The sequence below is a fragment of the Amblyraja radiata genome, chromosome 39 (assembly GCF_010909765.2).
Source record: "Amblyraja radiata isolate CabotCenter1 chromosome 39, sAmbRad1.1.pri, whole genome shotgun sequence".
NCBI lineage: Eukaryota > Metazoa > Chordata > Chondrichthyes > Rajiformes > Rajidae > Amblyraja > Amblyraja radiata.
This window is the reverse complement of record NC_045994.1, coordinates 7932162-7947959: the sequence shown is the minus strand read 5'-3', so window position 1 is coordinate 7947959 and position 15798 is coordinate 7932162. Positions and strand designations below refer to the sequence as shown.

Here is a 15798-nt window from a genome sequence, read left to right as displayed (position 1 = left end):
CTTCAGGCTAGAAAAACGCCCCGACCTACTTGATGCCACGAGTACCTACGACTAGCATCACGGCCTGCTACGACCTCCTACGACCTCCTACGACCATGCTGCGAGTATGAGTCAAGGGCAAACTCAGCAGAGGTCGTGAAAGTGCAACAGGCCCCTTGAGCCTATCTGTGCCTCGTAATTTTATATACTACTATCAAGCGACTTCTCAACCTCCGACTCTCCAGAAAACAGTCTAAGTCCATCCAACCTCTCCCTGTAGCTGACACCCTCCAATGCATGCAGCATTCTGGTACACCTCCTACGCACCCTCTCCAAAGCCTCCACGACATTGCTGCCATGGGGCATCCAGAACTGCATGCAGTGCTTCATATTTCATGGGCTGACACGATTTTTGGACTTTCCCGAGTCTGATTCACGAATGGAATTTCCGGATTTTTGTCAGGGAAGCACGTTGTGACCTGTAGCACACTCGCAGCTTTGCCGACATTGGGAACGCTGTGTGGTACTCACCGGATAGACGGGGGTCTCCCACACTTCTGTCCCGTTCTCCAAAGTGTAGCTCTCAGAGTAGTTCTTGGCGAACAGACCCCTGTACGGTGGAGAGAGGGGAAACAGTGGAGAGGGGTTTAGACAGGAGGAATCGCTGTCGATGGGAGTAACGTTTATTCAGCTGTAGTTGGCTGTAGTCAGTGGGAGTGAAGTAAAATAAAACAAAAATGCAGTGTGCAGACAAAATGTAGAAACGAGGAACTGCAGATGCCGGTTTGCACAAAAGATCGCAAAAGTGCTGGAGTAACTCAGCCAGCATCTCTGGAGAATGTGGATAGGATACATTTTTGGTCAGGACCCTTCTTCAGACTGATGCTGGTCTTCTGTCTGAAGAAGGGTCCCGACCCAAAATGTCACATAGATACATAGATACATAGACGATAGGTGCAGGAGTAGGCCATTCGGCCCTTCGACCCAGCACTGCCAATCTATGTGATCATGGCTGATCATCCTCAATCAGTATTCCGTTCCTGCCTTCTCCCCATATCCCTTGATTCCGCTAGCCCTAAGTGCTTTATCTGACTATCTTTTGAATGCATCCAGTGAATCAGCCTCCATTGCCGTCTGAGGGAGAGAATTCCATAGATTCACCACTGAGAAAAAGTTCTCAGTTCTAAATGGTCTACACCTTATTCTTAAACTGTGGCCCCTGGTACTGGACTCCCCCAATATCAGGAACATGTTTCCTGCATCTAGCATTGCCAATCTCTTAATAATTTTATATTTCCATAAGATTCCCTCCCATCCTTCTAAATTCCAGTGAATACTAGCCCATTCGCTCCATTCTTTCATCATATGACAGTCCCGCCATCCCAGGAATTAACCTCGTGAACCCACGCTGCACTCCCTCAATAACAAGAATGTCCTTCATCAAATTAGGAGACCAAAACTGCACACAATAATCCAGGTGTGGTCTCACTTGGGCCCTGTACAACTGCATAAGGACCTCTTTGCTCCTATACTCAACTCTTCTTATTATGAAGGCCAACATGCCATTAGCTTTCTTCACTGCCTGTTGTACCTGTATGCTTACTTTCAGTGACTGATGTACTAGGACTGATGTACCCAGGTCTCGTTGTACTTCCCATTTTCCTAACCTGTTTTAGATACCTTCCGATGATCTTTAAAAGTTGCCCAATCCTCTGGCTTCTCGCTCATCTTTGCTTTGTTATACGTCTTTTCTTTTCTTTTTATACTGTCCTTGACTTCCCTTGTCAGCCACGGTCACCTCTTACTCCCCTTGGAATCTTTCACCTATCCATGTTCCCCAAAGCTGCCTGACCTGCTGCGTTGCTCCAGCACTTTGTGTCTTTTTATGCTACATGCCGATCTGTCCCTTGATTTCAAAAATGATCGGGTGAGTATGAGAAGGATGAACATTGCATTGATTAGCATGAAGAGTAGGGCCCTCTAGACCCTCTGGTTTTGCCCTTTGATCTGCATCCCTTCCCTGAAGCTGCCACCCCCTTCATTCCTACACTTTGGAGGCCTAATCACCCATGTGGATGTTGGTACCTCTCTGATAGATGTCCCTGATTTCTCAGCAATTTTTGAGATACTGTGTTGGAAGCACAGGGCACACTCCCATGGTACGTTTGGTCAGGACCAACCCAATCCCAAGGAAACATGGCAGAAGACACCAACCCTCTCCGGGTTTTCATGCCAATAGACAGGGACAACTCAAGGCCACCTACTCATTCTTCTCGAGATGTAGAACCAACTCCTTGCCTTCTACGGGAACTTCATACTGGACAACCGATGGATAAAGCCCCTGCAACAGAAAAGGTCTCAGATGAACCAAACTGGAAAATGAACACTGAATGCATTAAATATATACAAAGACTCAATTGGCAAGTCTTATCACACTCAAAGTCAGACTATCAGCTATCGGTTTTCTGCCTGTTATCTTCTCGTTATTAACCAAAGCCACACCATATTCCTGTCCCATTAGAAACCTCCTTCACCATTAGTTTAGTTTAGTTTAGAGATACAGCGTGGAACAGGCCCTTCGGCCCAACGGGTCCGCACCGACCAGCGATCCCCGCACATTAACACTATCCTACACCCACTAGGGCCAATTAACCTACAAACCTGTGCATCTTTGGCGTGTGGGAGGAAACCGAAATCTTGGAGGTCACGGGGAGAACATACAAACTCTGTGCAGACAGCACCCGTAGTTGGGATCGAACCCCGGGTCTCCGGTGCTGCATTCGCTGTGGCAGAAACTCTACCGCTGCGCCACCGTGCTGCCCTCATTTTTTAAATTTAAATATATTATTTAAATCTCTCTCGTCAACTCTAGACTTCTGCGGATTCAGACCTCGCTATCTGCTGATTTGCTATCCGCAGATCTACGAAGTTAGACTCAGATACAATCTCAAATTATTTCCTAACAAATACATCGACGCTGAGGGAACAATCATTGTCTCGTGGCTTCCCACTCTGTGCTGTCCTTAGAGCGATATTTTCTGTTTACATAGCTACACCTTCTGATTTAATTAACAATTACTGCTTGTATGTCTTGATAGAATTAGTTTGATTAACGGCAATATGGGGTAGCACAACGGTGGAGTTAAGGGCCTGCCCACTTGGGCGTCATTTACTCGACATCATTTACGCATCACGACGCATTACGCACGCATGGTGCGTGGTGACGTAGGCAGTGACGGGCGGCTGCGCGCGGCGCCCCAGGATTTTGGAATGTACAAAATCTTCGCGCGCCATCTGTGTGTCGTGCAAAGTGAAGGGCCTCTAACACTTGGGCGTCATTTGCACGTCACGCAGGTGGCGTGCGGAAATTTTGTACATCCCAAAATCCTGGGGCGCCGCGTAAATGATGTTGCGTAAATGACGCCCAAGTGCGTCAGGCCCTTCACTGCCTTACAGCGTCAGAGTTCCGGGTCTGATCCTGACAACGGGTGCTGTCTGTATGGAGTTTGTACGTTCTCCCCGTGACCTGCATGGGTTTTCTCTGGGTGGTCCGGCTTTCTCCCACATCCCAATCATGCATAGGTTTGTAGGTTAAAATTGTAAAATTGTCCCCTGTGTGTGTAGGATTGTTTAGTGTGTGGGAAACGCTGGCTGAAGGGCCTGTTTCCGTGCTGTATCTAGAAACTAAACTAAACTAAACTAAACTAGTCTGTTTGCTAATGTCATTTCTTTTCAGGCATTTCAATGTTTTAAAAGGTGTTTAATGCTTTTAGTAGAATACAGATCACATTCACTAGTTGGGCCGAAGGGCCTGTTTCCACACTGTATTAATCTATGACTCTATGACTGTACTGCTATGCTGCCAAGCTGCCCATTACTCTCTGTCCACCACTGTTCAAACACCCCATGTGTGAAGGATCCATGCATTAAGAAGTGACTGGGTTTTGCACCGTACCTCCGTCTCTCGTTTCTGCTTGGCGTGGAGTTTGCGTGGTTTCACCACCTGGTAATTCTGTACACCTTGTAGCCTTGTGGTCGAGGTCACTGCAAACAAACAGCGGACATTGATCAGGCACCATCCTGGAACCAAAATGTCAGATGGAAAGGAGCAGAGTAGCTGTCGTGCTAGACCAGTCGGGAGACTAGATAAGGAGGTGTGAAGGTGTGAAAACACGGCAAAGGGAATGGAGATCAAGGAACATGTAGAATAGATCATTGCTTGCCGGGAGAAGGTAACACCAAAGCAAACAGATAAAATGTAGTCGGAGACGGTAAGACTGGCCGGAGAACTGGGAAGGGGGAGGGATGGAGAGAGAGGGAAAGTAAGGGCTACTTGTAGTTAGAGGAGTCAATGTTCATAGGAAAAACAGGGAGACTGGAATGGAGTCCTTACTGGGAGCGGTAGGGAGGTGCGACCTAGGTAGGTCTAGGAATCTGTGGTGTTAGACCCTAGCCCAACCCTTTAGGCAGAGATTGGGATATCAAGACAACAATGAATCAGAGCGCTGGTGCAGTGGTAGAGCTGCTGCCTTGGAGCATTGACAGCATCGGAGACGGGGTGGGAGATTGCAACCTTCACTCTGTCCGCCCTGTTTCAACTAATGCAATCAACCTGGCGTGCACAATCAAATAAGATCAAATAGAACAAGTTGTCTTACAACTTTAGGCTGTGCACGCCATACGCAAGAAGAGGAAGCGTCAGAGACCGAGGTTAGATCCCGACTACGGGTGCTGTCTGTACGGAGTTTGCACGTTCTCCCCGTTTGTAGGTTGGTATAAGTGGCTTGGTATAAGTGTAAATTGACCCTAGTATGTGTAGGATAGTGTCAATGTGTGGGGATCACTGGTCGGCACGTCTCGGTGGGCCGAAGGGCCTGTTTCCGGGCTGTATCGCGAAACTAAACTAAACTTGGAGCAAAGATGATGAAACTGAATTCTGAGAGGGCAGGAAGGGGGGAACCAATAAAGTCGATATACAAATCAGGGGAGGCGTTGAGAAGGACTGGATCAAGGATTTGATCAACCTAACCCAGATGGAAACAGGCACAGCTTGGACCAACATGGGTTCCTTTAGTCACAGCCTTGATTTAGAGGAGGTGAGAGGTGTAACAGGGAAGTTATTCAACGTGAGGTTGGTTTCAGCAGGTGAAGGAAGTTGGTAGTGGGTGGATGACTTGGTTTCTGCTCAAGGGAGAAGTAAAGGGTTATGAAATTGGGGCAGGGGGATGGGGTTGAGAGGGAAAGATAGGTCAGCCAGGTGGAAACTTGATGGGCAGAATGGCCTAATCCTGCTCCTATCACTCATGATGCCAATTTAAACTCATCTCTGCCTACAGATATGCGGGTATGTTTCCTGCAGTCCACCCTATCCATGTCAACTCATCATTTTATATCCCTCATTCAAGTCTCCTCTCTCCTCCAGGGAAAACTATAACATTTCAGATACAGAAAAATACTTTTCTTCACTGCCGCAGCAGTAGAGTTGCCGCCTCACAGCACCAGAGTTCCGTGTTTGATCCTGACTATGGGTGCTGTCTGTGCGGAGTTTGCACGTTCTCCCTGTGACCGTGTGGATTTCCTCCGGGTGCTCTGGTTTCCTCCCTCATTTCAAAGACGTGCGGGTTTGCAGGTTCAATGTCTGCTGTAAATTGCCCCAAGTGTGTAAGATGGAACTGATTGGTGGTCAGCAGAGGCTCGATGGGCCGATGGGCCTGTTTCTACACTGTATCTCTAAACTAAACTAAGCTAAGCTTACAATCGGGGTCTGTCATACGACAACAGCTGAGGTCTGATATCTCCGTGGTAACGGGCAGGTTGCGTAGTTACTGGTACAAGCCCCAGGTATGTTCTGGACACAAAGATGATCCAAGAATCTTCTAATCATCCCACATCTTGTTCAACAGGTTCGGCCACTGGGGTTTATTGGCTCAGTTATAGCGCTATGCAAAACTGCCGCACCACAGGGTGGTGCAGAAAATTGCAACTGTTTCACCGACTCAAGGGACTGCTAAAAATAGGGAAGGAAATGGGCTCAGGAAACTGTTCTTGTTTAGTCTCTGCAACTCTGAGAACATTGTCATAAATCATATTGCCCACTTATATTCCATATAAACCAATTCTCTCTGATGTGTCCATAAGCAGCTCATCCCTCCAATGTTCTCATTGCCCTCCAGCATGTGGGACATTTACATGAACCAATTTAGCTAACTACCAGAAGATAGACATGAAAAGCTGGAGTAACTCAGCGGGTCAGACAGCATTTCTGGAGAAAAGGAATAGGTGACGTTTTGGGTCAAGACCCTTTGTCACACCCGGATGTGTTTGAGATTTAAGTATTAATTCTTGAGGTGTGTGCCTTCGAAGGCTGAACCAACATATAATTAGGGGGTGGCACAGCAGCACACGGGTAGAACTGCCGTCTCACAGCGCCAGAGACCCGGGTTCGATCCTGGCTACAGATGCTCTGTGTGTAAAGTTGGTTCATAGAAACATAGAAACATAGAAACATAGAAAATAGGTGCAGGAGTAGGCCATTCGGCCCTTCGAGCCTGCACCGCCATTCAATATGATCATGGCTGATCATCCAACTCAGTATCCTGTACCTGCCTTCTCTCCATACCCCCTGATCCCTTTAGCCACAAGGGCCACATCTAACTCCCTCTTAAATATAGCCAATGAACTGGCCTCAACTACCTTCTGTGGCAGAGAATTCCAGAGATTCACCACTCTCTGTGTGAAAAATGTTTTCCTCATCTCGGTCCCAAAAGATTTCCCCCTTATCCTTAAACTGTGACCCCTTGTTCTGGACTTCCCCAACATCGGGAACAATCTTCCTGCATCTAACCTGTCCAACCTCTTAAGAATTTTGTAAGTTTCTATAAGATCCCCCCTCAATCTTCTAAATTCTAGCGAGTACAAACCGAGTCTATCCAGTCTTTCTTCATATGAAAGTCCTGCCATCCCAGGAATCAGTCTGGTGAACCTTCTCTGTACTCCCTCTATGGCAAGAATGTATTTCCTCAGATTAGGAGACCAAAACTGTACGCAATACTCCAGGTGTGGCTTCACCAAGACCCTGTACAACTGCAGTAGAACCTCCCTGCTCCTATACTCAAATCCTTTTGCTATGAATGCTAACATACCATTCGCCTTCTTCACTGCCTGCTGCACCTGCATGCCTACTTTTAATGACTGGTGTACCATGACACCCAGGTCTCGTTGCATCTCCCCTTTTCCTAATCGGCCACCATTCAGATAATAGTCTACTTTCCTGTTTTTGCCACCAAAGTGGATAACCTCACATTTATCCACATTATACTGCATCTGCCATGCATTTGCCCATTCACCCAGCCTATCCAAGTCACCTTGCAGCCTCATAGCATCCTCCTCACAGCTAACACTGCCCCCCAGCTTCGTGTCATCCGCAAACTTGGAGATGTTGCATTCAATTCCCTCGTCCAAATCATTAATATATATCGTAAATAGCTGGGGTCCCAGCACTGAGCCTTGCTGTACCCCACTAGTCACTGCCTGCCATTGTGAAAAGGACCCGTTTACTCCTACTCTTTGCTTCCTGTCTGCCAGCAGTTCTCTATCCACATCAATACTGAACCCCCAATGCCGTGTGCTTTAAGTTTGTATACTAATCTCTTATGTGGGACCTTGTCGAAAGCCTTCTGAAAGTCCAGATATAACACATCGTTTTCCCTGTGACTGCATGGATTTCCATCAGTGACGTGCGTTGAGAGCAATGGCTGGGGAGGGATAGACAAGCTTGTATCAGTGGCCCGGCCCTCCCTGTATTGATCAACGCATCTCCCCGAGGAGAGAGGGGGGTGGAGCCGTGGCTGGGAGGGATGGATAGAGAAGAGAAGGGAGGGAGAGAGAGAGAAGCGAGGGAGAGAGAGAATGGATGGAGAGAGGGAGAGAAGGGAGGGAGAGAATGGAGGGAGAGAAAGAGAGAAGGGAGAGAGAGAGAGAGAGAGAGAGAGAGAGAGAGAGAGAGAGAGAGAGAGAGACTGAGAGAGAGATGAGAGAGAGACGAGAGAGAGGAGGAGAGAGAATGAGGAGAGGGGAGGCGGAGAGGGAGAGAAGAGGAGGGAGATAGAGGAGGTGGAGAGAGAGAGAAGGGAGGGGAGAGAGAGAGAGAAGGTAGAGAGAGAGAAGGGAGAGAGAGAGAAAGGAGAGAGACAGAGAATGGGGAGAGAGAGAGAAAATAAGAGAGAGAGGAGAGAGAGAGAAAATTAGAGAGAGAGAGAGAATGGGGGGAGAGATATAAAAGAGAGAGAGAGAGAGAGAAAGGGGAGAGAGAGAGAATGGGGGGAGAGAGAGAAGGGAGAGAGGAACGATGGCATGTTATAACCCGCAGCCGTCCCATTCTGAGCGCCGCAGCCGAATCCCCAACTGCACCATTGCACCCAAAGGAAGGCAGATTACTATCTAAATGGTGTCAAGTTGGGAAAAGGGGAAGTACAACGGGATCTGGGGGTCCTTGTACATCAGTCTATGAAAGTAAGCATGCAGGTACAGCAGGCAGTGAAGAAAGCGAATGGCATGTTGGCCTTTATAACAAGAGGAATCGAATATAGGAGCAAAGAGGTCCTTCTGCAGTTGTACAGAGCCCTAGTGAGACCACACCTGGAGTATTGTGTGCAGTTTTGGTCCCCTAATTTGAGGAAGGACATTCTTGCTATTGAGGGAGTGCAGCGTAGGTTTACAAGGTTAATTCCCGGGATGGCGGGACTGTCATATGCTGATAGAATGGAGCAGCTGGGCTTGTACTTGGGCAGTTGGGTTCTCCTATTTCTCTATAGAAAGAGAAATTTGGATTTCTCTTTCCCAGTCATTCTTAATTTTATCAAATGTATCTTTCAAAATCAACTCATAAATAGTCGTTATTATGCCCTTCTGATAAGGGTTCAAATGTAAAAATGTTTCCAAGTTTTCGGTTTGATGTGGTAACGGAAAAAAGGGTGGAGTGGCCCTCAAAAAATGTCTAATTTGTAAATATCTAAAAAAGTGTGAGTTTAGGTAAATTATATTTATTGGACATAAATGGGTGTCGAATGGGATAGTGGAGGATGGAGTTAAAGGGAAAGGGTTTCTTAAATGTGTGAGCGTAGAGACAGAGGGGTGTAAAATGAGGGTAGAAGCAATAGGTAGCAAGGTGAAAAGTAAAAGTGGCAGGCAGACAAAACCAGGGCAAAAATCAGAAAGGGCCACATTTCAACATAATTGTATAAGGGGTAAGAGTGTTGTAAAAGCAAGCCTGAAGGCTTTGTGTCTCAATGCAAGGAGCATTCGTAATAAGGTGGATGAGTTGAATGTGCAGATAGCTATTAATGACTATGATATAGTTGGGATCACGGAGACATGGCTCCAGGGTGACCAAGGCTGGGAGCTGAACATCCAGGGATATTCAATATTCAGGAGGGATAGAGAGAAAGGAAAAGGAGGTGGGGTAGCGTTGCTGATTAGAGAGGAGATTAACGCAATGGAAAGGAAGGACATTAGTTTGGAGGATGTGGAATCGGTATGGGTAGAGCTGCGAAACACTAAGGGGCAGAAAACGCTGGTGGGTGTTGTGTACAGGCCACCTAACAGTAGTAGTGAAGTTGGAGATGGTATCAAACAGGAAATTAGAAATGCGTGCGACAAAGGCAAAACCGTTATAAAGGGTGACTTCAATCTACATATAGATTGGGTGAATCAAATTGGCAGGGGTGCTGAGGAAGAGGATTTCTTGGAATGTATGCGGGATAGTTATCTAAATCAACATGTAGAGGAACCAACGAGAGAGCAGGCTATTTTAGACTGGGTATTGACTAATGAGGAATGGTTAGTTAGCAGTCTTGTTGTACGTGCCCCCTTGGGCAAGAATGACCATAATATGGTTGAGTTCTTCATTAGGATGGAGAGTGGCATTGTTAATTCAGAAACAATGGTTCTGAACTTAAAGAAAGGTAACTTTGAGGGTATGAGACGTGAATTGGCCAAGATTGACTGGCAATTAATTCTAAAAGGGTTGACGGTGGATATGCAATGGAAGACATTTAAAGACTGCATGGATGAACTACAAAAATTGTTCATCCCAGTTTGGCAAAAGAATAAATCGGGGAAGGTAGTGCATCCGTGGATAACAAGGGAAATCAGGGATAGTATCAAAGCGAAGGATGATGCGTACAAATTAGCCAGAAAAAGCAGCATACCGGAGGACTGGGAGAAATTCAGAGACCAGCGGAGGAGGACAAAGGGCTTAATTAGGAAAGGAAAAATAGATTATGAAAGAAAACTGGCAGGGAACATAAAAACTGACTGCAAAAGTTTTTATAGATATGTGAAAAGAAAGAGATGAGTTAAAACAAATGTAGGTCCCTTGCAGTCAGAAACAGGTGAGTTGATCATGGGGAACAAGGATATGGCGGACCAATTGAATAACTACTTTGGTTCCGTCTTCACTAAGGAAGACATAAATAATCTGCCGGAAATAGCAGGGGACCGCGGGTCAAAGGAGTTGGAGGAATTGAGTGAAATCCAGGTTAGCCGGGAAGTGGTGTTGGGTAAATTGAATGGATTAAAGGCCGATAAATCCCCAGGGCCAGATAGGCTGCATCCCAGAGTACTTAAGGAAGTAGCTCCAGAAATAGTGGATGCATTAGTAATAATCTTTCAAAACTCTTTAGATTCTGGAGTAGTTCCTGAGGATTGGCGGGTAGCAAACGTAACCCCACTTTTTAAGAAGGGAGGGAGAGAGAAAACGGGGAATTACAGACCAGTTAGTCTAACATCGGTAGTGGGGAAACTGCTAGAGTCAGTTATTAAAGATGGGATAGCAGCACATTTGGAAAGTGGTGAAATCATTGGACAAAGTCAGCATGGATTTACAAAAGGTAAATCATGTCTGACGAATCTTATAGAATTTTTCGAGGATGTAACTAGTAGCGTGGATAGGGGAGAACCAGTGGATGTGGTGTATCTGGACTTCCAGAAGGCTTTCGACAAGGTCCCACATAAGAGATTAGTATACAAACTTAAAGCACACGGCATTGGGGGTTCAGTATTGATGTGGATAGAGAACTGGCTGGCAAACAGGAAGCAAAGAGTAGGAGTAAACGGGTCCTTTTCACAATGGCAGGCAGTGACTAGTGGGGTACCGCAAGGCTCAGTGCTGGGACCCCAGCTATTTACAATATATATTAATGATCTGGATGAGGGAATTGAAGGCAATATCTCCAAGTTTGCGGATGACACTAAGCTGGGGGTCAGTGTTAGCTGTGAAGAGGATGCTAGGAGACTGCAAGGTGACTTGGATAGGCTGGGTGAGTGGGCAAATGTTTGGCAGATGCAGTATAATGTGGATAAAGTGAGGTTATCCATTTTGGTGGCAAAAACAGGAAAGCAGACTTTTATCTAAATGGTGGCCGACTAGGAAAAGGGGAGATGCAGCGAGACCTGGGTGTCATGGTACACCAGTCATTGAAAGTGGGCATGCAGGTGCAGCAGGCAGTGAAGAAAGCGAATGGTATGTTAGCTTTCATAGCAAAAGGATTTGAGTATAGGAGCAGGGAGGTTCTACTGCAGTTGTACAGGGTCTTGGTGAGACCACACCTGGAGTATTGCGTACAGTTTTGGTCTCCAAATCTGAGGAAGGACATTATTGCCATAGAGGGAGTGCAGAGAAGGTTCACCAGACTGATTCCTGGGATGTCAGGACTGTCTTATGAAGAAAGACTGGATAGACTTGGTTTATACTCTCTAGAATTTAGGAGATTGAGAGGGGATCTTATAGAAACTTACAAAATTCTTAAGGGGTTGGACAGGCTAGATGCAGGAAGATTGCTCCCGATGTTGGGGAAGTCCAGGACAAGGGGTCACAGCTTAAGGATAAGGGGGAAATCCTTTAAAACCGAGATGAGAAGAACTTTTTTCACACAGAGAGTGGTGAATCTCTGGAACTCTCTGCCACAGAGGGTAGTCGAGGCCAGTTCATTGGCTATATTTAAGAGGGAGTTAGATGTGGCCCTTGTGGTTAAGGGGATCAGAGGGTATGGAGAGAAGGCAGGTACAGGATACTGAGTTGGATGATCAGCCATGATCATATTGAATGGCGGTGCAGGCTCGAAGGGCCGAATGGCCTACTCCTGCAACTAATTTCTATGTTTCTATGTTTCTAAATATGTAAAAGACATAAAAGAACCATCCAAAAACAAATCACGAAAAGCTACTAATCCCTTCCTCAACCATAACAGAAAGGCTTGTCCAGTACTAGAAGGTTGGAAGAAAAAATTAGATATGATAGGACTCGATAAGATAAAATCATTCAATCCAAAAAACGTACAAAATTAAAACCATATTCGGAGTGTATGCCTTATTATTGGGTTAGTCGTATATTTAGTCAATCTCGTAATTTGAAAAGGTAACGAGGCCCCTAGAATAGAAGCCAATGATAGCCCTTGTATAGAATCCCGTTCAAGATGTATCCATCCTGGGCATCTTCTAAATCTTTTGTCCAAAACATTAGATAGCGAGCATCAACTGCCCAATAGTAAAGTCTAAGGTTCGGCAATGCCAAACCAACGTCTTTTTTTGATTTCTGTAAGTATTTGTTACTTAGTCTAGAATGTTTATTCTGCCATATATACAAATAAAATTTGGAGTCAATAATATCAAAGAAAGGTTTAGCAATAAAAATTGATATTGTCTGAAATAAATACAAAAATTTAGGTAAGATAAACATTTTAATAGCCTTGATTCGGACTATTAAAGATAAGGATATTGGTGACCATTTAGTGAACTGTTGTTTGATGTGGTCAATTAGAGGCGTAAAATTGGCTTTAAATAAATCATTGTGTTTCTTGGTAATCTTAACGCCTAAATAAGTAAAATATTCGGTTGTCAATCTAAATGGAAACTGTCCATAATTCGAAACCAAATTGTTTAATGGAAAAAGCTCACTCTTACTAAGATTTAGTTTATAACCAGAAAAGCTACTAAATTGATTAAGTAAAGCTACTATTGCCGGAATAGATTTTTCAGGGCTAGAGATGAATAATAACAAACCATCTGCATAAAGGGATAGCTTATATGTCTTATTCCCACGGACAATACCAAAAATATTAGGGGATTCCCTAATAGCGGTGGCCAAAGGTTCCAAAGCGATATCAAACAGTAAAGGACTTAAAGGACAGTGTTTTACTTTTCTTAACAGCTATGTCCATTGGGAGTATGACAGGTGAGGCTCTGCCTCCCCCTGCCTCCCCTGACCGCACGTCCCTGGTTTCCACCGGGTCCTCTTGAGGCACCAGATTGGTCATTTACTAGGGCCTGGTGCAGAACCTTGGGGAGGGCGAGTTGATGGGAATGTGAGGGAGAAAAGAGGGAAAAATTAGCAGTGCAAAGGGATAGCCTCGTGAACAATGGGCCAAATGTCCACTTTCTATACAGTCAGGAATAAAGTATTTGAACGGTGGCAAGGTGGCGCAGCGGTAGAGTTGCTGCCTCACAGCACCAGAGACCCGGGTTCGATCCTGACTACGGGTGCTGTCTGTTACTGAGTTTGTACGTTCTCCCCGTGACTGCGTGGGTTTTCTCCGGGCGCTCCGGTTTCCTTCCACACTCCAAAGACGTGCAGTTTGTAGGTTAATTGGCTTGGTAAAATTGTAAATTGTCCCTCGTGTGTGTGTGGGATAGTATTAGTGTGCAGGGACCGCGGGTCGGCGCGGACTCGGTGGGCCGAAGGGCCTGTTTCCGTGCTGTGCGTCTAAACTAAACAAAACAAAACTAAACTCGACGGTATGAAGGCAGGAGGATAAATTCAAGTCTCACAGTAAATGTCAAAGAACTGATTGCACATAGTTCAGGTTGAGTAAAGGCATATGGTTTAACAGTAGAGAGCATAGACTTACCAGCCTCTTGCAGAATGGAGCAGAAGAGGAGAGAACACAGGAGAGATCGGGCATCGACCATGTTTGCTGACACTCCACCTGTGCTGGCGGCTGCTGGCTGATCAACCAGAATGTTGCTCCAGATCTTGTGCTGGTTTGCTCGCTCGCAATTCAGACTCACTTCCTCATTCTGCCTCCTTGTCACAACTTGCACGAGGATTCATTTCATCAGAGGACGCTGGTGAGTTGCACAGCCAATAAGCAGAATTCTCTCTCACATTTGCCTCACATGGAAATCTTACTTTCTGAGCTTCGTTGAAAGGAGTAAAGTCACAAAAACCAAGCGAGTGCAAGCCTCGAGAAACCATATCCTGGCTGAATGCAATAGTTTGAAGCACTTCTTCAGAAAACTTCTCTTTTAACTTCCACTAATGTCCCTCGTCCTCTGGTCCTCACAACATAGGTGGCCGAGTGCCAACTAAGACTGCAAGTATATGCTGCTTCCCTCAACCTGTTCACAGAGGGAGAAGAGGAGGGAAGAGACAGTAACCCTAAGACTTTTGCCTCCATCACAGTGAGGAGGTGTTTGGTGAACTCACTGTGGTGGATGTTAATTTGTGTTTATTGTGTGTTGTTTATTATTACATGTATGGCTACAGGCAACGACATTTCGTTCAGACCGAAAGGTCTGAATGACAAATAAAGGATTCAATTCAATTGGGACGACAGATGGCACAATGGGCTAAGTGTTCGGCTGGCAACCGGAAGGTAGCCGGTTCGAATCCCGCTTCGAGTGCATACTGTCGTTGTGTCCTTGGGCAAGACACTTCACCCACCTTTGCCTGTGTGTAAATGTGTGTGAGTGATTGGTGGTGGTCGGAGGGGCCGTAGGCGCAGATTGGCAGCCACGCTTCCGTCAGTCTGCCCCAGGGCAGCTGTGGCTACAGAAGTAGCTTACCACCACCGAGTGTGACTGAGGAGTGAATGAATAATGCGATGTAAAGCGCCTTGAGTATTAGAAAGGCGCTATATAAATCCCATCCATTATTATTATTATTAATTCAATTCAGCACTTGCTATCTCTGTGGTGACGTTCTGATCTGTTCTGGCCTGGCCAGAAACAATGGGGATGTAGCTATGTTTTCTGCTGGTATCTGAATAAATCACAGACTAGACCAAGCGGGGGCTCGGCGATCGTTTCGATGAGCACCCCCCCCCCCTCAGTCCGCCTAGACCGACATTATCTCCAGGTAGCTGAACACTTTAACTCCCCTTCCCATTCCCACACTAACCTTGTGCGTAGGAAGCAACTGCAGATGCTGGTTGAAACCAAAGATAGACACAAAAAGCTGGAGAAACTCAGCGGAACAGGCAGCATCTCTGGAGAGAAGGAATGGGGTGACGTTTCAGATTGAGATCCTTCCTCAGAATCTGAAGAAGGTTCTAAACCTGAAATGTCACCTATTTAATCATCTTTATCTCCAAGGACAACAGCTGATTATATGCTATCCTCCTTGGTACCTTAATGGCGTGAGTTATGTGTCCTATCAGATACCGATCTGGTCTCGGATGTCTCTGGGAAAGCAAAGCTTATCTGAATGGACTTGCAGGTGTCCTCATGATCTACTGGTCCCTTTGAATTAGCCCAAACATTCTTCCAAACCATCTACTTAATTATCTAATCAGGGTTTGAAATGCTGAGCTGCTGATTTAGCCGACAACTCCATTTTAGTTCACATGGTCTGTTTAACCCTGACATTACCACCAGGCAGGACGGGGCAGCTCACTTGATATGCACCCTGTCAAAAATAAATGGCAAAGCTTCAAGAAGCCAGGGATAGGTAGAGTGTCTAAAAATGCTTAAAGTCCACTTCATCTGCCATAATAATACTGTACTTCAAAGAAGATTGAAGATTGAGACTGAGCATGTGTATCT

The 15798-nt window shown here is 45.8% G+C and overlaps 1 protein-coding gene across 2 annotated transcripts in view; it reads right to left on the bottom strand.

Annotated features, from left to right (window-relative positions):
- The window catches only part of adam28 (ADAM metallopeptidase domain 28), a 57756-nt gene extending 43702 nt beyond the window's left edge, over positions 1 to 14054 (bottom strand). For both annotated transcript variants that reach the window (XM_033013835.1, XM_033013834.1), the window contains exons 1-4: positions 13884 to 14054; positions 3935 to 4023; positions 2244 to 2320; positions 511 to 589 (exon numbers count right to left, since the gene is read on the bottom strand). In XM_033013835.1, the coding sequence (XP_032869726.1) occupies positions 511 to 589; positions 2244 to 2320; positions 3935 to 4023; positions 13884 to 13944 (306 nt within the window). In that variant the 5' untranslated portion in view covers positions 13945 to 14054. The remainder of the gene's footprint in view (positions 1 to 510; positions 590 to 2243; positions 2321 to 3934; positions 4024 to 13883) is intronic.
- Between the last annotated feature and the right edge of the window lie 1744 nt (positions 14055 to 15798).